This window comes from Atheta coriaria, unplaced genomic scaffold, assembly GCF_025399875.1.
Source record: "Atheta coriaria isolate IRGN ID8LTWV9N9 unplaced genomic scaffold, Caltech_Dcor_3.1 hic_scaffold_4_pilon, whole genome shotgun sequence".
Taxonomy (NCBI): domain Eukaryota; kingdom Metazoa; phylum Arthropoda; class Insecta; order Coleoptera; family Staphylinidae; genus Dalotia; species Dalotia coriaria.
The window spans coordinates 11459332-11482139 of record NW_027045446.1 but is presented as its reverse complement, the minus strand read 5'-3'; the positions used below and the strand labels follow the sequence as shown (position 1 = coordinate 11482139).

The window sequence follows — 22808 nt, the reverse complement described above, 5'->3', positions numbered from 1 at the left end:
TCCACGGCCGCGTTTTTCATAATAATTGTTCTAATACACGGAATTGTATGTTTGTGGTATTGCCAAAATCTAAAACTGGTTTAGCAAAGCAAAATTCGTGAATCATTCATTTGTAGTTTTAGTAATTTTTGGAATTTTTTACTTCCAACGCATAATTTGGTCTCACGTGCTTGTTTTTTATCGTATTTCTTCTGAAATTATTAGTAAACGTTTGTAATTTCCACAAAGAGTTTAAAAAACAATAAACCAATCATTGTTTACTCAGAATTCGGCTGCAGGTGATGTGTAAAAAACGGAAATGTGAAAAACTATATCAGGTGATGCCAACTATGACTCCCATTATTACGCGATCAACAAAATTATTCCAGTTATGGTTCTTTGAGCGCGCGCACATCCGCAAGTCGGCTTAAATACACAAAATCATTCATTGTTGCCTACTTCCGACTCAACCAACAACGAAATATTTTGATTTTAAAAATAATTTTTCACTGAAAGTTTAACTTTAATTTTTTAAATGATTGAGACCTACCCACACTTAAGATTTACTACAAAATAATATCTACAAATCTAAATGTTCGAGCATATTAATTTAATGACGTTACCAAAATTCATCCATCATCAACTAAAAATGATTGCGGCTCACGCAAACGATTAGCTCGATTGTTGCGCACGCAGTGGGAAGCAACACACTGCCAATCAACAAAGTCGTTGTTTGAATATACGAGTATCCTGCATTTAAGTTGTCTCAGTCGCAGTTCACAGCCATTTGCGTGTATGCAGGCAAAAGTACAAATAGCGAGCTAGTTTAAGACTTGATGTCATTCGCAAAATGTATGCGCATGTAGGAGGACGAGTTTCATTTGCACGGATGTGCAGCTTTACTAAATAGGTTTAGCCAGAGTGGCGAGATGCAATAAAATGTAATAATGGTAATAAAATACCTCGACAAGGAATTCGCTGTAAATAGCATAGCTAATATGAAGATTAATGATTCACAAATCAAATGAAATTACATTACATTATAATTTGTGGTGTTATACACGCGTATTTTCAGAACCAATTATTTATTAATGATTGTATGGTTAAAATTGTAAAAATTATGCATTGCTGCATTTTTCCGTTTAACAATGGATTAATTACGTATCGTCAATTGTTCATCTCACGGTACTGCACATTAATGTTTGCGGTCAATGTTAATTGTCAAGTTTTTATTGACTCGCTAGATCGATTGAATGATTGTAACGATAGCAACGTAACAAGACGTTTACATTGTTTGATCAATCATTCGGCGTTTTAGCCGAATTCAGTGTTTATTTTCTATATTTTCAATATTTAAAGCTTTAAAATGGTAATATTTATCATAATAATATTATTTGTAATGATTTTTTATCGTTTCCTTTCCTCTAGGCTCCTAAAAAAGGAAAAAAAGGAGGTAAATCTGCCGGTATGTAATTTTGTTATAAAATATGTATATATTTGATATTAATAGATGTTTTTATAGCAATTATTATTGATGGCGTGGACACTTCGTCGATGACCAGAGAGCAATTGGAAATTTTCGCATTGAAGATCAAAGAAGAAAATGAACGCGAACGTGAGGAGCGCAACTTCTTCCAGTTGGAGCGCGACAAACTGCGCACCTTTTGGGAGATTACACGTAACGAGCTCGAGGAAGCAAAAGCGAAACTGAGGTGAGTGCGTTTTAATGCCATTTACTAAACGAGCTAAACGTGTACGAGTATCTTCATCTAACTGTAAAATCGCTGCACTACGCGAATCGTGTGTGTGTGTGTGGATCCGCTATAGGAACAAAGACAGACAAATCGAGGAGTCGTCCGAGAAGAACGAAGAAGAACTCAAGTTCTATAAGCAAAAGGTGAAGCACCTGCAGTATGAACATCAGCTGAACCTCACCGACGCCAAAGCTGAAGCGATGGTCTCGATCAAGTTGGCGCGCGACGACCATGCCGTGCAGGAGCGAGAATTGCTGCGCGACAAGCGCGAGCTGAAGGCGAAAAGTCGGGAGCAGGAAATGGCCAATCAGGATCACATTAAGAACTTGAAATTGGTATGCGCGCCATGTCGACGTCGACCGCAGGATGTCCATAATAAAGTGTCGTTTTTCCATAGCAATTCAGCGAGGAACTCTACAATGCTCGTCAGGAGTTCGAGACGCAGACGAAAGAAATTGAACTTAAATACGAAAAGAAGTTTAATCAGCTGCGTGAAGAACTTGGTGTTCAGCACAAGATGGAGATGACTGAAGTGGAAGAGCGTAAAAATACACAGATCTCTGATTTGATCCAGGGGCATGAGAAATCTTTCAACGAAATGAAAAACTATTATAATGATATTACTCTGAACAACTTGGCGTTGATCAGTAGCCTAAAGGTCTTTGCTTCTTCTCTCTGTACTTATTTTATTAACAAATGTATAACTTTTAGGATCAAATGGAAATTCTAAGAAAACAAAATGAACGAATGGGGAAACAGGTACAGGATTTAGTCAGTGAGAACAAAAAATTGAAAGATCCACTACATCAGGCCCTGGCAGAAGTGGTAGAATTTAAAAGACAACTTGTCAATTATGAAAAAGACAAGATTTCTCTACAGAATACTAAAGCAAAGCTTGCAGCAACCAAAAAAGAACTAAACGAGTTGAGATGGGCAGGAGATGCAATGGAATTACGCTATGAAAGGGTATTTTAAATACAATTCCTAGAATTGTAATAATGTCTTCGCATTTTTCTTAGATTGAAGCAGAACGTAATGAATTGCAACTTAGATTCACCAAAGCCATATTAGATCTACAGCGTAAAACCGGTACAAAGACAGCATTAATGGCACACCGTATTGAAGTACTGATGGAACATGCTGAACGTAGAGAATGTGTAATCAGCGAGTTGACTGAAAGTCCTGAACAGCGACACACCATCAATTCTAAAATTGAGGTGACAACAAAATTAAATACACAGGAGATAATATTGAATTAATCTAATACTTTTTATAGAATATTTTGGCGAAGAAAAGACAGAAGATAAGTGATTTGCAGTACGAACTGGCAAAGATTGCAAAGGCACATGATGATTTAATATACTCATTATGAATCTAAACTCAAGCAGTATGGAATTCCTGAGGCAGAATTAGGATTTGTTCCTTTAAGACTAGTTCCAGAGGGACAAGGTGCACCATCCAGAGGACCAGCAGGTCTGGTAACCGCAAACAAATAAGCAATTGCATGTAAATGATTTTTATTGCAAATTTTGCAATTTTTTAATAAAAAATATCTTGTGTGACCAACATTAATATAGGCAATCCAATATGCAGTATATACTATTTTAGAATATCAGAATTTGTTTATTAGCCAGGTGGCCATTGTAATTGTCTACCACCAAGAACATGAATATGTAGATGATAAACAGATTGACACCCTTGGACACCATCATTAATCACAACTCTAAATCCATTTGGTAATCTTTCTCTTGCTAGAGCACTGGCTCGATGAAGTAAAGTACCTAAAATCTGCAAGGAAAAGTATTAAAAATCAATTTAAAATTATTTTATTGTAATTTGTGTAGTTACCTTGGAATCATCTACAGATGCTTTACTCAATTGAGTAATTTTTTGCTTTGGAATTACAAGAAAATGAGTTGGTGCTTGTGGTGCAACATCATTGAAAGCCAAACAAGTATCATCTTCATAGATAATATCAGCTTTAAGTTCTCTGTCTATAATCCGTTCAAAAATTGTCTTTTCTACTTTATTGACATTTGAACTTTTTGCTGCATCTTCTGCTTTTTTTACTTCAGATGAAAACTAAAACAAAGAGGTTATCAATATAATACTACATTCACAATGAAGTACTCACAGCTTTCCAGTTCAACATCAGAAGGTTTCGGTGCACAGATTTATTTGGCAGTTGTTTGGCATTTCGGGCAAGTACTCCAAACATTGTTTAAGACTTTTAAATTATTTGAGTGACGTTTAACGGGTATGTATCTAATTTATTTTTATTCTTGGTTATAAAATATGCATCATGTGTTACAAGTTACAATCAGTGGGGATTTAATGAATTCAATCTGTTTTAAAACTTACAATGCTTAAACATTCAGTACAAAGGTAACAGAAACATGGATTATTTTGTAACTTCATCTAATCGATCAATATACTTAAAAATTCCATCAACTATTAATTGTCCTCCTTCTCTTGTGTCAATAAAATTACCATCAAGTTGTACCGTTAATCTTAAACGATTATTATGCGTGAAAATCAAGAATGTAAGACCAGTAGTTTGTAGATTCATTGTCCAGACAATCATATCTGTTTCTTCACATTCACAGCAAAAAGCTTGTTTTCCTGCATAGCCTGGCATATTGCTAATAATTGCAGTTCCATCATTTGTTTGATTGAAAAGCTGAATTAATTGAAGTGGCAATACTTGAAAAACGGTACCCATTAAATACTCTAAAAACTAGGTAGAAATGATTTATGTATATGTTATTAATGTTGTATTAAACACAAAACTTACTAAGAGATCCAGTGATTTCATCATGTCTGCGCTCCTTTTTGATATTTCTGTCAGAAGCGCAATTAAGTTATTGTTATTGAATTTTGTAGAATAATCAAGGGGAAATTTATAATGTGCAGCCGTAAATTTATTAGATAAATTAATTATCGGGCATTTAGGATTCTTTAAATCAACCAGCTCATGAAAATTTCCTCTGGGAATGTAATACGGCACTATTATATTTATATTTTCTGGTTTTGAGATAAATTTTTCTTGAGATTGCAAGGAATTTATATAATCAGTCAGACTTGCACATATTGCTGTGAAGATAATGTCGTTAAACTTCAAATTAGCTTTTCTACGTTTTATCTCCCGAATTTTTTTGAAAATACTTTCCATCATCACGGTCTAAGCCATAAACACACATTTTGCGGTTTCCTGTTAACCCATTATGTAGAATATGTTTCCTCTCAGGATTTAATAAACTATTCAATATTAACTTGCGGTCTTTTAAGTCATAAAATGATTTAAGACTGTTAAGCCAGTTTATGAAATTAATATTTGATGTTTTTGTTTTTTGTACCGTAGATTTGAATAAACCGCATCTTCTTTTCACTTCTTGGACTCCATGATCAATAAAATAAGCAGTACATAGTGCCATTATACTTGCGCCATCCCCAAGTATGTGATTAAAACGGAAAATAACAGGAATTTGCTGATTACTGCTCTGGTCATCCGGCCAAGAAATTTGAGTATCTCCTATGTAAATTTCCCATAAGTATTCATCATTTTGTGGTAATGATTTGGAGGCAATGTTATCTAATACCATATTAAAATCATTCGCGTTTGTGTAACCACTGATTGGTTTAATTAATTCGGAAATAGGTATATGAATCCATTTATAAAATTGATAACCAAGTTCGTAGTTAACCGCACAGTTTAACACCTTGTGCACTTCTTTCATTCGCTCACCATTTGTAAGAAAATGATTAAGAATTTGACTTGGAGTTTTGTTTGCTTGTAGAAACATCACAAATTGAATTACAGGACGTTTTGTGCAAGCAATCATTGTTGACATTCCATCTAATAATCCAACATATTGCTCTCCATACTTTAGTTTCAAGTAACAATCAACTAGTCCGTTAAATAAGGCAAAGGTGATTAATAAAATTGCCCAGATGGTCATGGCAAGTATCTCTGTCACAATTTGTACTGGTATCAGCAGTGTTCTTGAAAACTCATTTTTAATACGAGAAAATATTATCAATTCAAGAATAGCATGATTATAAATTGGAAGAACCAACGTATCTGAAAATTAAATGTAATTAACTTATCTACATTAGAAACTAAATATATATGTATTAATCAATACCTTTTTGAAAAAGTTTACGAAGTCCTTTTAACATGGCGCGTTTTAATTTGAATTTTGGTGGGAAACTGAACAGTAAACACAGAAGTATTATGATTTTATACTAAAATCTAGTCATAATTAGACATTAATATGGAATAAAATTATCTGAGCGTGAAATGATTGTAGACAAATATAATGCTACTATATGTTGGTTTAAATAATGTCTCATGAACTTTGTATCAAAATCATTTGAATTAAATAATTTGATTTTTACGATAGGGCAGTTAAAACGCAAATCTGACAATTGATAAAAACATAAAATAATTATATTTCGAATATCTCGTAATACTAGACAAAATTTTTACTCTTAAGAAAAAATGACCAAAGGATAAAAACATAAAATAATTATATTTCCCACAATAAAAGGTCGATAATTAAGATCCGATTGCAGCGTCTTAATCTAAAAATCAATATCTCTTAAACTAAAAGGGCTATTCTCTATACGATAGGACTAAAAGTGCAGTTAAAACGCAAATCTGAGAGACAAAAGATAGGACCGTTTTGTGAGACTCTTAAGAAAAAATGACCAAGGGGTGCTTGATACTTTTTCGACGATTTTCAAAAATCAATATCTCTTAAACTAAAAGCTTGATACTTTTTTCGACGATTTTCAAAAATCAATATCTCTTAAACTAAAAGAGATAGCTACCAACGAATTGTTGATTATGAAAGATTGGAAAATTCTCTATCAGATAAAAATATAAAATAATTATATTTCCTACAATCGCGCATAAAACTAAAAGGTCGAAAAACGCGACTAAAAGTGCTAAAAGTGACATTTTCAAAAATCAATATCTCTTAAACTAAAAGAGATCAATTTTTTATGCCCATTTTATTCAATCGCGCATATCTCGTAAACTAAAAGAGATAATTAAGATCTGATTACAGCATCTTAATCTACGAACTATTCTCTATAAAATGGCCAAAAATGTTGCTAAAAGTGCTAAAAGTGCTATTGAAATTTTTAAATTTTGCATATCTGAAACACGCTGTACATTCTGTGTCTAATAATAAAAATAAAATCAAATCACAATTCAACAAGCATAATAAATTAATTATTTATTTGTTTATGTGTAAATTCATAAATATTTTAATGCTACTTGGAGTTTATAATCAATACTTTTCTATGAAGAAAAATATTGTAATAATTTTCACAGTATACATTTCAAAATGTCGCAAAAATGTGTTACTATAAGCCGCTATTTTCGGAACTCACTTTCATTAGTTTTATATCCATCTCGTATACTTGGTTTAATGCCATACAAATTCTACAAATATGCAGGAACTAATAAAATTGAATTTTCCAAAATGTTTGCGCTTTATAGTGTTTTCACAGCACTATTTCTGAGCTTTGCAGTGACTGGTGGCATAATTGCCGACATTTTACATGAAGATACCACACGGCTTGACAATCCACTAGATAAATATGTAGCTGTGGTTGAAATTGGCACATTATTTGTTTGCTTGTGGACAATATGTATTTGTTTTATTGTGGAAAGGTCTTCTGTTCTACTATTAGCACATTATTGTACACAGGTAAATAACTAATTTTTAATAATAAATACTTTGTTATACCTTTATTTCTTTATAGGTTGATCGCATTTTGAATCTACAAGACGCAGCACAGGCAAGAACTCACACAAAACGTTTCCTGATAATACTTACGGCCGTAACATTGATTCTTCTTATTTATACTCATTACATCTGGATATTTGTAACAGAAAACCCTCTTTATACGGTATTTTTTTCTGCTGGGTATTACTTATCGCATATTGTTGTTCTGGGAGTTATTTCACTTTACTGGGTCATATGCGATGGCATCTCACGTCGTATTTCTGATCTACAAAAAGAATTAACTTTTAGTGACATCACAACAAAAGACAAAAAGGTTAAACAATTAAATAGCAAACACGCAACGAATATGAATTTTGTTTATCGCAACCTGTTCTCTGGTTTAACATCTTTCAGCAGTGCATATGGACCCATAATATTTGTAATTATAAAATCCCTGTTACAATATATCACAAAATCGTTTTAAAATTGTTTTAGGCTGTAATGATGAACATTTTGATCTCACTAATCGCAAGTTTATACGTGATTATTAATCAAGCAACTCATCAGCAAGTAGCAACACGTCGCATAATGGAGATGATGTGGGGCACTTTTCATTTAAGCCGGTTGATTTTAATTGTTGAACCAGCACACCGTTTGAATGATGGAATGGGTTGTGTACGAGCCCTAATTGCAAAGTTGTTATCGTACAATGTTAATGAAGAAACTAAAACACAAGTTTGCAACTCGTACTGCAATGTTATACTATGTTAATAACATAATTCTAATTTTTAGGTTGAAATATTTACAATGCAAGTATTACTTTCACCGCAAGGTTCTTTCAGTCCATTTGGTATGCTCACTGTTAACAGAAGTGTTATCATAACCGTCGTGGAACAGTAACAACATACGTTGTGCTTATATTAAACTTTCACAAAGATTAACGAATCGGTTTGTTTGAAAATAATTTATTTACATTTACAATTTGTACGATTCCTGTTATTGATTCTCAGTAAAATGAAACATTAAGAAAGTTTGCAATTTTCATCAATTGACAATTTATAATATTTATAATTTGCCGAGGTGTTTAAAAACTAGTTTCCATGTGTACACAATTCACATTTTAACAAAAAATAGATCTTTGGTGACTAAGTTACAAAGAATGATTATTATCAGCTAAAGCCTGTAAAGCATGTTTGTTAGACGATTCTTTCGAAGACTAGAGAAAGGCAATTATCACATTGAGTTGTGTGTGTGTGTGTTTACAAACTTGTAGATACTAAATATTGATACAACTTAAATCACATGAAAACGACAAGCACTAGTAGCAGGTTTTCGTTCTGAGATATTTTAACATACTTAGTGAGTGTGACGCTTGATTCGTTTAAGAAAATACTCGGAAATTTCTAAGAACTAATTTAACAATCAATATGTATATGTATACATTAAAAGTGTTAAAGCATTTGGTTTCAGGGTGCGTATGGAGGTGGAGGTATATTGTACGGCGGTGGTGGAACGGTGTTATTAAACGGCTCCATTTGATCATCATAATCATCAATCAAACATGGATCATCTGCTGCATAAGCTTCCGATGACATTGTATGCATCAGAATCAATGAACAGAAGGTACCAATCAATGCAACGCCACCTATTAACAAAATATTTGTATTTAGGTTATAATTTATATGATTACTAAATAATTATTTTACCTGTTGCTGCAATTAAATAAAACCCATATCCATAAGTGACCATTGTATCAATTGTTGGATATAAGGTTGCAAGAGAATTCTCCAGCAGTATGGCCACATAATAACAAGAACTTATAATTGCCATAATCCATAATACTGTACATGTATTTGCAAGGGCATATTTCCTGATGAAGAAATAGATTGATGTCCTTGGACCAATAATGTCCAGGAAGAACCCACCCAAGGAAAATATGATTGTCATAAAACACCATAATATGATAATCCTCATCATATTCACAATTGTGTTATTAATACACTCATAGCCTACAACAAACATATTATAAACTCTTTCATTTGTTTAGTGTCTTAATTTACCAGAAGGAAAATCATCAGAATATCCAAACCAGAAGAATTCACCAAGAGTCAGATATGGAGTGCATACTCCACCAACAATCTGAAACCATTCCAATTGCACAAGGGACATGCTAATCAATGTGATTGTGATCATGTGAAATGATGCTGAGATCAGGTTGCGCTCTTGATTCTTTGGATGGATCCATAACAAGATTTGGTTTATAATACTGTTGTTGATTCTTGTAGCCATTATAAAAATAATCTGCAAGGGAGAAAATCATTTACAAGTTGAAATAGGTTAGCAGTTTGCCAATACTACATTCATACCTGTTATTATCTGCTACTTGGTTGGATATTATAGCATTCTGAACGTGAATTTGTGCCCCAATTTATGAAATTTACGAGACCAGCTGAAAACGTTGTAATGATTTGCAGATACTGATATTTATGACATTTGTTATGCCTGTTCGTGACGAAAACCTTGAGTTTAGCACTATTCACAACACAGCAGAAACCTTATGAGAAACCTGAATGTGACTGATTTTACATTTGTGTTGTGCCTAGTTGAGTTTTGCGCTGTTTGGAAGCGCCACAAACCAATCCATAACCGCAGTGCGCGTATTTAGCTACAAAGTTTAAATATTTACACTCAAATTTCTCCTTTTTCACCTCGGGGGACGTCTAGACGTTTTATTACATAAGAAAACTGTTTTATTACCTTTGAAATAAGACAAAAATTAGTTTGAAAAGAGACTTTGACACCTAATGCACGACAATTTATTGTATTTAGTGTCAAAACATTTGCGGAAAATGTCCAAATGCAAAAGTAAAGTTCCGATTTAAATTATTCATATTCTGTGTGGTTTTTTCTTTTATTGCGGTTTATTTTAATATTTATTCCACAAAATGGATATGTATCTTCGGAGGAGTTCAGCGGTGATATTGCCGCATTTGCTGGTAAATTTATTTTGATGTAATATTTATACAAATTGAAGGAGGATATAGACTACATTTTGTATAAATAAACAATGAAAAGATAAAATAAAGAGAGAAAGTGGGCAGAATGAATTAATCATAATTAAAGTTATATGATTCACACCCAGATGGCTCTAGGATGTCCTTATTTGCTTAAAATTCGGCAGAAAAGTTGTTTGTTTGTGTCAGTAAACACGTAAAAATTAAATAAAAACAGCCGTGGCTGAGTGTGCCCACCAGTAATGCTCACACATCGCCTAAAATGCATTAAATATTCCTTTAAAGGCCATTTATTCGCCTGAAATAATTTATATTGATACTTATCTACAATATATTTTTCAGGAAATCGATTTAACTTGGAACTCAACTTAAAACCAACTCCATTATACAATAAACAAGATCAGAAAAGTTCCATGATCGTTTCTTACATTTTTTATGGTTGGTCTTATGATTTATTGTGGATATTAGACGTTTACGCATCAAAAATCTTTCAAATCTCACTATTAACTCCAACAATTTTACTAATAACACCCCGAATTGCAATATGTTTACTCTCTTATCTAATCGACTGGTCACTCTACAAGATCGACATAAAATCCGGTGGTAAATATCGCTCAAAGTCATTGATTCTAGCCAGTTCATATTGTATGTTAATTTACACATCTCGAACTCTGGTGAATATTCAAGAAATCATTTTATTTTCATTGCTATTATACTTTGTAATTGGTAGCAAAGTTTACACAAACAATAAACCCACACTGAAGAAATATTTACTAACGCCAAATAAAGAAGTAAAAAAGATATTCAAGCAACAATTACAATCAACTGATACGCAACCTTACAAAAATATTATACCAATCAGTATAATCCTGGTTTTAGGATGTTTCAATCGTCCAATATTCTTTTTCTATGCACTAACACCAATCATGTTCTGGTTGTGCCGTGATTTAGGCTATAAACAATATCATGGAGTCAGTATTATCTTCATCAAAAGATACCTAATATTATTCTGTGTAACATTGCCGATAGCAATTTTAATGATGATTGTGGAATCAGATATTACATTTGAAGAAGCTTTAAATATCGACGTATTAAATTACAAGATTATTCCAACCATCAATCAAAATATTGGATTGGGCAGTGATCAACTGTTAGTAAACTGGAATTGGAAACTTGTAACTATTCTTGGACATATTATGATATTATTTCCTATATTAGGAGTATACACAATGGTAGAATGGATTAGAATCATCTGTAAATTTAAATCAAAGAAGAAAAATGCATCGAAATTATCTTCAATTCATGTTTTTATGAATTTATCTTTAATATTCTCCACTGGTTTGTTAATATTGTCTGTAAAATTAACCACATATGATTTTTTTACCGCTAATTATACCATTTGTTTATATAAATGGTGAAACAATCATAAAATCATCAAGAAAAACAGTTAAAACAACAAATTATGCATTTAAATTGTGGATTTGCATCAATATGTTGCTGGGATTATTTAATGGATTTTTACACGAAGGCGGAGTACTTCCTGCAACAATGTACCTGTCAAAGAGACATCAAGAACATCAAATCTACCCAGTTGATATTCATATTGTGACCAGCCATGTCCCGCCGATACCGCAAATGTTATTTATGCAGTATGAGCACGAACAGGAAATTTTCCTGCACGAGTATGGCAAGAGTCCCATCACGACAGTAATCGAACAAATCGCTACGCTCAGATACGATGCCTTCGTTACTGGCAACGAGTACCAGCTTTATTTCCTGATACCGTCGTATAAGCACAATGAATTGATCTCGGCGCTACAAGATTTCAATCGGGTGGATATCAAATTAGAAACGAGCTTTTATCCGCACGTTACTGTCGAAGCTTTCGATACGTTCAAGCTACAAAATTATCAATTTTCGAATGTGACAGATCTTATATATGCAACCAGTTTGACATTCAATTTAGATTTGTATGCTATTCAACCTTAACTGAATTAAAATGTATATAAAGTTGCATAAAATTAATTAATCACGACGAGCTTCATTTTTGTTTTCTCAAACAGTAATAATTAGAATGGTAATTAAGCCTGCCGAATGGTAATTGTGATAATTACCAGCAAATTTAAATCTGAAGCGGTTCCGTGCTTCAGACAGAAGTGTCCTTGCAAATTCAACGAGCATGGACCAAAAATAAAATGATGAATTTGTTTTTTGGAAAGTTACGCCAAAAACGACAGTTCAATATTTGACACACAAAATATCACTGCCTTATGTTGTCCTTAGCATAGGCGCAATTAATCAGTGACAGAAGGCGAATCGCAAATGTAATTAAGACAAAATTGAAATTGGATTGCGTCTGGATTTATATTTACAGTTCATCTTCACTTGTGAATATCATTAACTATATTATATCAATATAACTAATACTTTAATTACTTTTCGTGCCACGCTGACGATGTTCTAAGTAATTACAAATTATATAATTTAGTTAGAGTATATCGTGACATTTACAAAATTGATTTATTTTCAAGTAATGTACGCGTAGGCAAATTGAATAAGCAAGAATAAACGCATGTCCGTTTGAATGTAATTAGGATCAAGCAAAGTAATACTTTTCAATTAATATAATACGTGAATAGTTAAATTTTTATGCTTGTTGGGAGCGTAGATGTGAATAGTGAAATTAATTATATCAACGCCAAATCAAAAATACGCAGCTTTCATTCGTTCAATGTCAAAAATAATCGTGAAAAAGTTTTGGAGTTTCTAAAACGTCCAAGAGTGACCATAATATTGTGTAATGATTAGTATCATCTTCAAGTTGGATTTTTTGGGTATAAATATAATGCATTCTCCAATGCACATCATTCTTTGAAGTATATTCTAACAAGAAACATTATGGTATGTTTTTAATTTAATAATTTTTTCATTAAAAAATTATTTTTTATTTTTTTAGTTGTTTAGAGGTTTTTTCTTGATTCTGGGCGTTGGAATGGCTGTAGCTGGTCGTTTGGATAATACTTATCTACCTCCAAGTAATGCCGCTACTGCCGGCGGTAATAGCAATATATTGGCAGCTCCCGAAGGCGGTGCACATCCGCCAACAGGTGTTGAAAGCGATAGCGAAAACACCAACAATCCAGCAGCATCCGCAGCAATCCTAAAATACGAAAATGAACAACCCGGTGACGGCAGCTACAAATTCGAGTGAGTAAACGAGCATCAAACACACCGAATATAATATAACATGTGTCACGTCCAGATATGAGACAGAGAATGAGATCCATCATAGTGAGACCGGCGAATTGAAGAACGCTGGCGAGGAGAACGAAGCAATGTCCGTACAAGGTTCATACTCGTACATGGGCCCGGATGGCGTTATGTATACTGTAACGTACATCGCTGACGAAAACGGTTTCCGCGCTACAGGTGATCACATTCCGACCGCGCCGCCGGTGCCAGAAGCTATCCAAAAGGCCCTCGACGAAATGGAAGCGATGAGTGAACACAACGGCCAGAGCCCGGATAAAACTCATAGTGGTGGTAGTGAAAACGGTGGCTCCTATCAGCGCGAGCACAATCAAGATACCCAAGCAGTTGTAATTGAAGCTGAACCAGAATATCAGCCGCCGCAAACTGCCGGCCGCGAATATCTTCCACCCAACCAAGCAAATTTAAATACGCCATCCAACGGATATCGCTATTAGAATTTTTATGTTTATTTCCATTTACACAAACATTTTTGTTTTTTTCTGTATTTTCAATATGTATTTATTGTAACATTTAAATTTTGTGGAGAATTAATTTCATCAGAAGAGAAAATTGAGTTGTAACTTTGTCGGACGTGCTTTACCTCTCGATCAAGATAACCTTATCAACTCATTAGCTGTGTTTTCGGCAACTTTTTGAGAAATATCGTAAATTTATTATGCTATATTCCCAGCGGCGACGTGCGCAAGGTAAAACGCGAGGTGAATTCTTCTCTCTGCAATCTTTAATTAATTTTTGACAACCTTAAAAATGCGTCGGCGTGTTTACGGCACGTATTTATATCTCGAGAGGGTATCGCGCCGCCCTCGAGATTTTACTTTGGGAATTATTCGCGAGTAATGCCATTATCACGCGTTCGGCGAAAAAAAAAAACACAACACGACACCTCTGTCGCATTGTTGTCGCGCAAGAGATTGTTTGTCTCGTTAATTCCAAAGCGTCGCTTAGAACAGAATGCCAGAGATGGGGCGACGTTGATTGTGGCAATCGACGAATAGCATAAATAAATAACACACCAACATACACCAACATTCAAGGGAAGTAAAAGATGGGTTGTTTTGCGATGTCAACAATTCTAATGGAAAAAAATGCTTGAGACATACAAAAAGCCTGGATTCACGCAAAATATTATTGAAACAGACGGCGCAATGGAACTGTGCGTGCGGTGCAAAAAAGGATTTCGCCGTTTTGTTGGAGATATACATGTATATATTTCAATGCGCGTTTATTCCTCCGCGCGTGGGGTGCGAGAACGCGCAAAATTGAATAAACAGGTCGGAAGATTGAATTTTATAGAGTAGATTCGAGCAGAGTAGAAGATAAGTAGACGAATACCAGCGCTAAGATATTGTCTCTGCGAGAGCGATTCTTTTGTGTCTTGTGTCGCGCTGGGAATGCGGTGTTTCAAACCGGCGCCGACGGAGCTGAACTAAAGAGAGTTGAAATGTCGGGTAGACGTATTGACGAATTGTATTTTCTATAAAACACTCACTTTGGATGTGTTTTTATTAGTGCACATTTCAACGGTTAATTTTCATTGTGAATTTTGAAAGTTTTTGAAGAGAGAAATTGAAAGAAAATCTTTAAAAACAAATTTTACCAATATATCACATTCATTGCGACGAAAATATTATCTCAGAATAAATTTTCCAACTCGAGGGCAAATATCGCAAGCATGAAATGAAAGCATTATTAAGTTCTTGCTCAAACAGTGGCTGTAACTTCGGCCGGCGGATTTCTGCACAAACCAAATATGAAATTTTTTGTAGTTTTGTTTGTCAAGCATGCTTTGAGGTTAGATCCATACTTACATTTCGAATATACCGAAAGAAAATAACAATGAAAACAGGGAATATCGATTGCATATGAATACTTTGTGTATTTAGGAAAGAAAATAAAGAAAAAAGGAAAATAAATACAAACCAGACGTTTTGTACACGTAAACTAATTGATTTTACAATTCCCGCAAAATTACAAAATTATTCATAGTTTTTTTTGCATTTTACGCTAGATTCATAAATTTTCCTAGCAAAAATCCTACGTATAGGAATATTTGCGATAAGGCGTAATATTATGCAAATTATTTCAATTTATTACCTGGCATGTTCAAATATTTTATGATACAATATCTCCAGGTGGAAAATATGATTAAAAAGTGATTTTTGTTTTGTGCGAAAATTACGATAAAACTAGTTTATATTTTGTAAGAAAACAGATTTGTTTCAATTTACAATGATAGAACCACTGAAATATTCGATTTTTTGTAAGTTTTCCATAAACTATGAAAACATTTGAACAAGTGCAAGCGCATGTTGCAACGCAGCAGCCGCCAAAGATTTTGTTTGTGATAGTGGTTGAAATAAATTGAAAGGCGCGAGTGGTAAGCAAAGCTAGGCAAGAGATTTTGCAATTCAATTTGTTTGCGACAATACACAAGAAAAAATATTGACATTTTTGCTCCCTGCACGAAAATAATAACAAATCAGCGTTGTGTGTGTATGATTTTATTCGTGGAAATTAATTTCCACCAATTGGCGATAATAATAACTGCAATACTAAATATTTTATCTATGAAGTTATATGAGTACACAGCGTAGTGGCACAAATGTTGTTGATGTTCTCGTTCGAATTATGAATACGAAATGTGTACCAGCGCGCTGTATCTGCGCAAATTGCATTTTATATATGACGCGGCGCCGAAATGTGCCGAAAATTATACATTTTAGAGACCCATCCACGAGAATGATGCTCATTCGCATACACATTTCGCACATTCGCGAATTTATATTCATTGGTGGAACAACGAGCACGTGAAATTTGCATTCCGACGTGTATTTATAATTAATTCGTTAATTATTCACACACAACTGAGAGACACATTTATCTGCCACGAATTGAATTAGATGTGTTTACGTGCAAATAAAAATATCGGATTTTATGTGAAATTCAAATAAATTCGTATTAGTTGTTTATTTTTTTACTCAATTATTAGTTTACATGTTGATAATACTTGGTTTTATCACGTTGTTAATGATAATAATAATTTAATACTGGTAACCGTTTTGTTGGTTGAAGCTGGGCTTGTTTGGTGGGATGTATTGCCTGCTAGCGGAGGAAGGAGCAGCATGATGACCATTTCCGTTGTTGTTTTGATATCCGTTGTTATTGTTGTTATTAGACTGGTAACCATTGTTTCCGTTTGATTGGTAACCATTATTACCATTGTTACCATTGTTACCATTTTGGTAACCACCATTAGAGTATCCCTGGTTGTTGGAGGCTTCAGCAGCGGCGTTCAACTCCAAAGATTTCTGGATGGCTTCTGGTACTGGTGGTGGAGTTGGGATGTGATCACCAGTGGCACGGAAACCGTTTTCATCAGCGATGTAAGTAACAGTGTAAGTTACACCATCAGGACCCATATAGGAGTAAGAACCCGATACGGATTGTGCTTCCTGTTCAGTACCTTGGTTTTTCAATTCACCAGCTTCTTGATGTTGGATTTTATTTTCAGTTTCGTATTCGAAGCGGTAACTGCCATCGCCGTTGTTTTCGTTGTCGAATTTCAAGATAGCAGCGCCTGCATCAGGACCAGCTTGTTGCTGTTGTCCACCATTGTTGTATCCTTGTTGGCTGTTACCGACTGGAGCTCCGTAGTTTGTTGACGGGGCTTGGAAACGTCCGGATTGACCGGAGGGTGCGCCATATTTATCGGACGGCGCGTTCAGAAAGTTGCCATTGCCGCCTGCGGTTTGGGCTGAACTTGGGGGCAAGTAAGTGTTATCCAAACGGTCAGCTGCTACAGCTACCACCACAAGAGAGATGATAAACTGAGAAAAAAAATAAAAATAAAAAATAATTATTTTGATTGTTTAATTAAATTTCTTACCAATTTCATGTTTTGATGTTTTGTAGTTGTTGTAACTATTGAGTTGGAAGATGTTATGATTAAACATACTCCCGCGCCTCGCTTTTATACGATTCTGAATGCGAAGAAGATTCAAATGATACCATGAGTGAAGAGGTGAAGAGGTAAGGAAGATGATACACATTTCTGACGCCCCGCTTCACATGCAAACTTGCAACGCGTAGTAAAAGAAGAAGAAGAAGAAGATTCAAGGTAAACAAGCTTGAATTACCTCTAAAACGATTTTGGAGGTGGGTATATGGTAGCTTATGGGCTGATTGCACTACAGATCGCATTCAGATCAAACAAAACCGAAAGCGACGCAGTCAAAGAAAGATGAAAGCAATGGTTACACTAAACTGCGAGTACTCGAGCCGCTCTTGCGGGCGAACAAAACAAATCGCAAACATAACACTTCACAATTCAAACATTCTTATTATACGTTTATCGGTTATGTAACTTATGAAGATTATACACGCGCGGTGTATTTTTACAATTTCCACAAAAATATACGTTTTATCGGTAAATAACGCACTTAATTCGGATAGGTAGAATGGTGCTGAATTATTCTGATTACATCTTCATCAATTATGAACATGACAGCAGCTGAAACGTGTGCGGGAATTGACTTGACTCTTTGCTTGTGCCTCGTTGCGGAAAGTAGTAATTTTGTTACACGCGCGCATTTCATTAGCAGCCAACGATAATTTATCACGATTAAATCGAGTGTTCTACGAATCAAGAAAATTATTTCCCTGAAACGTGTGAGATTAATCAAGGGGCATTATAAATTGTTCTAATTTCACAGTTTTTGATCGTTTATCAATTGTTTTTGATAAATTGCGGGTGTGTATGCACTAATGCGTTTTAAATTGTTGGAATCAAGTTGTAATCTTTCACCTAAAGTTTTTCAGGTGCCAAAGTTTCGAGCATAAGTCATTCGAAGTCAGAATTACAATTTTATCTGAAAAGTATCAAAAAGTTGAAAAATGTTTTTATTCTTATCTTCTTGTTGTTTGCGAATATTTTTGTTGAATTTTAAACACGGACGTCCAAATCCGTGAGTTTAGTACTTTAGTCACGGGCTTTAGTCACGAGGTGGAGCTTGCGACTGGGCATTTGCCTACGATGCATCACGTGGCTAAACGTCGTTAAATACTCGATTAATTAAGCGCTTGCTAAGTTCGCTCTTAATCAATCTTGTGACAAAAACTACTTTTTAGCTACTTGATACTTTGATACTTGATTGTTTGAGAATATTTTTGAGGTTATATTACACTTTTTCTGATCCCAGTGAATAAAATATAATCAAAAACTAAACAAATACACATATAATATTAATAAATAGATAAATCCTCATTGATACGCATGAATTCATTAAAAACACCAAAAGAAATCGAAAATATTCATCAGTTTTAAATTGAAATTTAATGAGATACACAAACAATTTAAATGCAGATAACATTTGCAATTAAATTAAAACCTAACAACTCAAATTACACGCTAAATCAAGATAGGTATTATTTAATTATACTTTTTATTGGGCCATTTGTTAATTAATTACAATAATATTTATTAACTCAAGTGCTACTTTCACCCAGACTTAACTGTGTTATTATTCATAATCAGCTGAGCGGTTTGAACTGCGCGCATCTTCACTTCACACACATTGCATGTTAAGCGCACATTAGTTGGTCAATCATGTAATCACCAACGTAATACAACTCATCACACGAAGAATCCAAACCAGTAAACCACTAAACCAGTAATGGTAATAGTAATAGTAACAGTATAGCACGTGTTATATCTCCAAATACTCTCGAAATATGAGAATTTTTAAATTGATCTGGCTGCTTACCAAATTAATTTATGTGTTTATTTAGTTGATAAAAGTAATTATAGTTTAATTTAACATAACTGACCTTTCTATGCGCATGATTCGCATTATGTAGGTATATTTAGTTTATGTATATGTAGAATATCGATAGGTGTAATGTGTTGGAATTAAGTTGTAACGAAAACCTACTGAATTATTTATAAATGTTTAGTCTAGCATTTAACACGATTAGAAACGCCCACGGTACAATTTATTGAATTGATTATTTAAATTAGTTGATAAATGTGTTTTTGCTTCGCTTATAAATTTAATATGTTATTGGTTTTCTTTATAATGGCGTTGAAATATGTGTGAAATGGAAGCAAATAAAGTTACTTTTAGTTTGACTGTCAAGAGTGGGTGCTTGTGAACTCCATTGCAATAAAGAAAACTTTCCAGACTTTTCTAGATCAAAGGAATTAATTTTTCAGGTCCAAAATAAAAAAAAAACTTTAGTCGGCGTATTTGTATCTTAGAATTTTATAGTTTTTTTTCGACTTTTAGCTTTAAAACGCCAGTTTTTCACGGTTTTGAGAAACAAAAAGTGGTATTTTACACACAAACGGCTAAAACCGTGACTAAAGTACTTTAGTCACGGGTTTTAGTCACGGGGTGGACCTTGCGCCTGCGCAACATACTATTCTACATTATATTAGCAAAAATTAATATTTTAAAATGTATTTAATTGAAAACAATAATTTTGTTAGAAAGTAAAAGAAAATACAAGTTGAATAATGTGTAATTTTAGAGGAAAACTTTTCAAATTTATATTTACGCATAGTATAACCTCTAACCTCTAACAAAGTTTATAGGTTATGTCTTCTTGAAACATGCAACCAGAGTACTGCTCCTTTTGGGCAATACGGCGAAAATTTTTGTTCATAATGAGACCTCCATATTTATAACAGGACGTATGCATATGCATCAGATGCAAACAGTGTGCATCTGCTGCGGTGCAAAGTTCACCAATTTCATGCGAATAGAGCATGCAACTTAACCTATAACTTACCACTTACAACATACAACTTTGTTTTTGTTGTTTTCAAGCCATTTTAAAACAAATATGTTGTGATAATGATAATATTTTGCAATTCTAAAACACTTACATAGTAATTATTTATTTAATAACAACAAATAATACCATTATAACAAAGTAATAAAGACATTATGTGCCTTAAATGAAGTTATATTCACATTAAGTGCTACGTATTCTAAAGTCATTAAAACTCGTAACTTTAGCAATGCTTTATCAGTAGTTTTAGAAAGTTTTGCGTAATCTTCAAATTGAACTATATTGTATTCACTTACAATCAGTTCTTTCATTAATTTTAATCAAACTTCACTTAAGAGTAGAAATATTGAGAATATTGAATTATTGTAGTTGTCATAAACGATTTGATTACTCGATCGTAAAATATCTATAAATATTTGAGACCTTGTCGTACGCGTTCGTGTTTCTTTCTAAATTAGATCTTCACCGCGTATATCAGAAATCAAGGATGTTCCACTTATTATTTTAAAGAAATTAATTTATGCTCGCACGAACGTCAATGAAATTTTATTCTTCATTAGAATAATGATCGAATTCCGTAAGGTAATGGCTTTATTTATCGCATCTTAATGTCAAATGTGACTTCATTGAATCGACGATGAAACAAATGACCTATAACTTGAGTAATTAGATGATTTCATATTATGATTTCGTCCTTTTCGTACTTCATAAATTCTTAGGTTGTCATCGACGTATCCGAGTGATCTATTACATCAAATTGATTATTTATTAACGCCAGAAGGCTGTTTGAAATCGTCTAAATATAAAATTAAGTTTTTTTTTACTTTAAACTGTTTTTCTACGGTTTTGAGGCACAAAAAGTGATATTTTATACACGGACAGCCAAGGTCGTGACTAAAGTACTTTTGTCACGGGTTTTAGTCACGGGGTGGATATTAAACGCTTACAAAACTCTCTCTTAATCAATTTCATGACAAAAACTTCATTTTTTAGTGAATAAACAGTTTTGCAGGTTATGCAAATGTATGCAACCAGTTTTACTTGCTCTATGTATCAAAATAGGCTATAGTTTGGTTTAAAACGGATAGTAAACGTAAAATAAATGCATTTCCAATATTTTAAATACTGGAATTATGTACTTTTGTGAATTATTAAACTTTTACTATCGATATAACTTCCGCGTGTCCATATGCAGCGTTGCGCATTTACCGACTGATTTTATTACTCGAAAAGCCGGATGTCGTACTAAAAGCTGTTCCCAAACGAGCGCGTTATGAACATATAGCCTGTAACGCAGAAAACAAAGCATTTTTACACCCGTTTGCATCCATTTAATGTTTTATCAACGCCACAATATTCCGGCGTGCTTTCGCAACAATGTAAACCGTAAGGATTATATGCACACAATTATGCAGCGCTCGAAAATATTCAATTAATTATTCATTTATGTATACAACGACTACAACCTTCCAACGCTCCGTTATGATTCAATTATAAAACTATGAAAAACTTTGCGCTGAAAAGTTGCCGGATTAGCCGTAAGCTAGCCCGAGGTTCGTCTTTAGTTGCCGAGTTTTATGGCCGAGCTTGTGTCTTGTGGCTTTTCACGTCTGCGGACAAAGTGGAACAAAAGTGGTCGAAAATGGTGCGGCAACAAAACCGAAACGAGAAAAAATGTGAGACTGCAAAAAATGCAATAAGATGCTCTCTGGATGAGAAAAAAGCACACGCAAGCTCGCACGCGAAAGTCTTAAGATGGCGGAGAATCGTGCGGAAAGCCGGAAGCTTTTGTGTAAAAATACCACGGCGCATAAATTTACATATTTGTTTGCAATTTATAACTGCGTCAGGCACCTTCCTTCAAAACTACGAGGTGCTTATAATTTCCCAGTGGATTAAATTAGAAATTATGTTGCTTTGTCTTTTTTTTTCTTCTTCTGGGAGAGCGTTCAAGATGCGTACCCATCATGCATCTTGATAACATGTTTAACTTGACGCAATTTATGCCATCAACAAATCACTCCCGGAAGATTATTTACAGGTTAACATCAGCGGTAATAATTTGTAGGTTATAACTACAACAACGCCATCTATTGCAATCGTAGGGAACTAAAACTATTAAAAATAAATTAAAATCAAAAATTTAATTTCAACGCCAATTACTGTCAAATCAATGTGATGAAACGATTGTTTTATTGGCTGGTCGAGGATAAAATCAATCATTAAAATATTAATTAGTAGAATCATCAATCACGTTT

At 33.9% G+C, this 22808-nt stretch overlaps 4 protein-coding genes and 4 long non-coding RNA genes across 9 annotated transcripts; 5 read left to right on the top strand and 3 right to left on the bottom strand.

The window, feature by feature from the left end:
• The first annotated feature begins 1227 nt into the window (after positions 1 to 1227).
• LOC135791304 (dynein regulatory complex subunit 4-like) lies at positions 1228 to 3305 on the top strand. The gene is given in 9 exon segments (XM_065301680.1): positions 1228 to 1348; positions 1408 to 1444; positions 1502 to 1691; positions 1807 to 2068; positions 2131 to 2391; positions 2445 to 2699; positions 2753 to 2950; positions 3010 to 3099; positions 3101 to 3305. Coding segments are annotated over 9 exon segments (1425 nt in total). The 5' UTR covers positions 1228 to 1345; the 3' UTR covers positions 3230 to 3305.
• Positions 3306 to 3335: 30 nt separating this feature from the next.
• On the bottom strand, positions 3336 to 4570 carry LOC135791307 (uncharacterized). Its single transcript, XR_010547995.1, has 4 exons — positions 4528 to 4570; positions 3868 to 4470; positions 3582 to 3815; positions 3336 to 3521 (listed from the first exon to the last, which is right to left on the bottom strand). It is a non-coding gene; the product is annotated as an uncharacterized lncRNA (long non-coding RNA).
• On the top strand, positions 3849 to 8362 carry LOC135791309 (uncharacterized). Of its 2 annotated transcripts, none has more exons than XR_010547997.1 (5): positions 3849 to 3990; positions 7275 to 7453; positions 7509 to 7910; positions 7967 to 8206; positions 8264 to 8362. It is a non-coding gene; the product is annotated as an uncharacterized lncRNA (long non-coding RNA). The 2 variants fall into 2 exon arrangements; XR_010547996.1 differs by lacking the exon at positions 3849 to 3990 and adding an exon at positions 4001 to 4118.
• On the top strand, positions 5267 to 5875 carry LOC135791311 (uncharacterized). Its single transcript, XR_010547999.1, has 2 exons — positions 5267 to 5391; positions 5531 to 5875. It is a non-coding gene; the product is annotated as an uncharacterized lncRNA (long non-coding RNA).
• A 58-nt stretch (positions 8363 to 8420) lies between the features above and the next one.
• LOC135791306 (transmembrane protein 127-like) lies at positions 8421 to 10213 on the bottom strand. Its single transcript, XM_065301684.1, has 4 exons — positions 9838 to 10213; positions 9532 to 9772; positions 9178 to 9480; positions 8421 to 9116 (listed from the first exon to the last, which is right to left on the bottom strand). The coding sequence occupies exons 2-4, from the start codon at positions 9758 to 9760 to the stop codon at positions 8938 to 8940; spliced, it is 711 nt and encodes a 236-aa protein (XP_065157756.1). The 5' UTR covers positions 9761 to 9772; positions 9838 to 10213; the 3' UTR covers positions 8421 to 8937.
• Positions 10214 to 10258: 45 nt separating this feature from the next.
• LOC135791310 (uncharacterized) lies at positions 10259 to 12520 on the top strand. The gene is made up of 2 exons (XR_010547998.1): positions 10259 to 10467; positions 10828 to 12520. It is a non-coding gene; the product is annotated as an uncharacterized lncRNA (long non-coding RNA).
• Positions 12521 to 13453: 933 nt separating this feature from the next.
• Positions 13454 to 14192, top strand: LOC135790929 (pupal cuticle protein 20-like). Its single transcript, XM_065301212.1, has 2 exons — positions 13454 to 13692; positions 13748 to 14192. Exons 1-2 carry the CDS (start codon positions 13478 to 13480, stop codon positions 14190 to 14192), a joined length of 660 nt encoding a protein of 219 aa, XP_065157284.1. The 5' UTR covers positions 13454 to 13477.
• Positions 14193 to 16762: 2570 nt separating this feature from the next.
• Positions 16763 to 17738, bottom strand: LOC135790558 (pupal cuticle protein 20-like). Its single transcript, XM_065300791.1, has 2 exons — positions 17645 to 17738; positions 16763 to 17585 (listed from the first exon to the last, which is right to left on the bottom strand). The coding sequence occupies exons 1-2, from the start codon at positions 17651 to 17653 to the stop codon at positions 16800 to 16802; spliced, it is 795 nt and encodes a 264-aa protein (XP_065156863.1). The 5' UTR covers positions 17654 to 17738; the 3' UTR covers positions 16763 to 16799.
• Positions 17739 to 22808: the final 5070 nt, after the last annotated feature.

Bases quoted from the DNA above. Each gene is read 5' to 3' on its own strand.
- LOC135791306 (XM_065301684.1), bottom strand. From the start codon at position 9,760: ATGGCTACAAGAATCAACAACAGTATTATAAACCAAATCTTGTTATGG. The intron at 9,481-9,531 runs GTAAATTAAGAC...TGTTTGTTGTAG, and splicing joins TTCTGATGATTTTCCTTCTG to GCTATGAGTGTATTAATAAC. The intron at 9,117-9,177 runs GTAAAATAATTA...TTTTGTTAATAG, and splicing joins TTATTTAATTGCAGCAACAG to GTGGCGTTGCATTGATTGGT.
- LOC135790929 (XM_065301212.1), top strand. From the start codon at position 13,478: ATGGCTGTAGCTGGTCGTTTGGATAATACTTATCTACCTCCAAGTAAT. The intron at 13,693-13,747 runs GTGAGTAAACGA...TGTCACGTCCAG, and splicing joins GACGGCAGCTACAAATTCGA to ATATGAGACAGAGAATGAGA.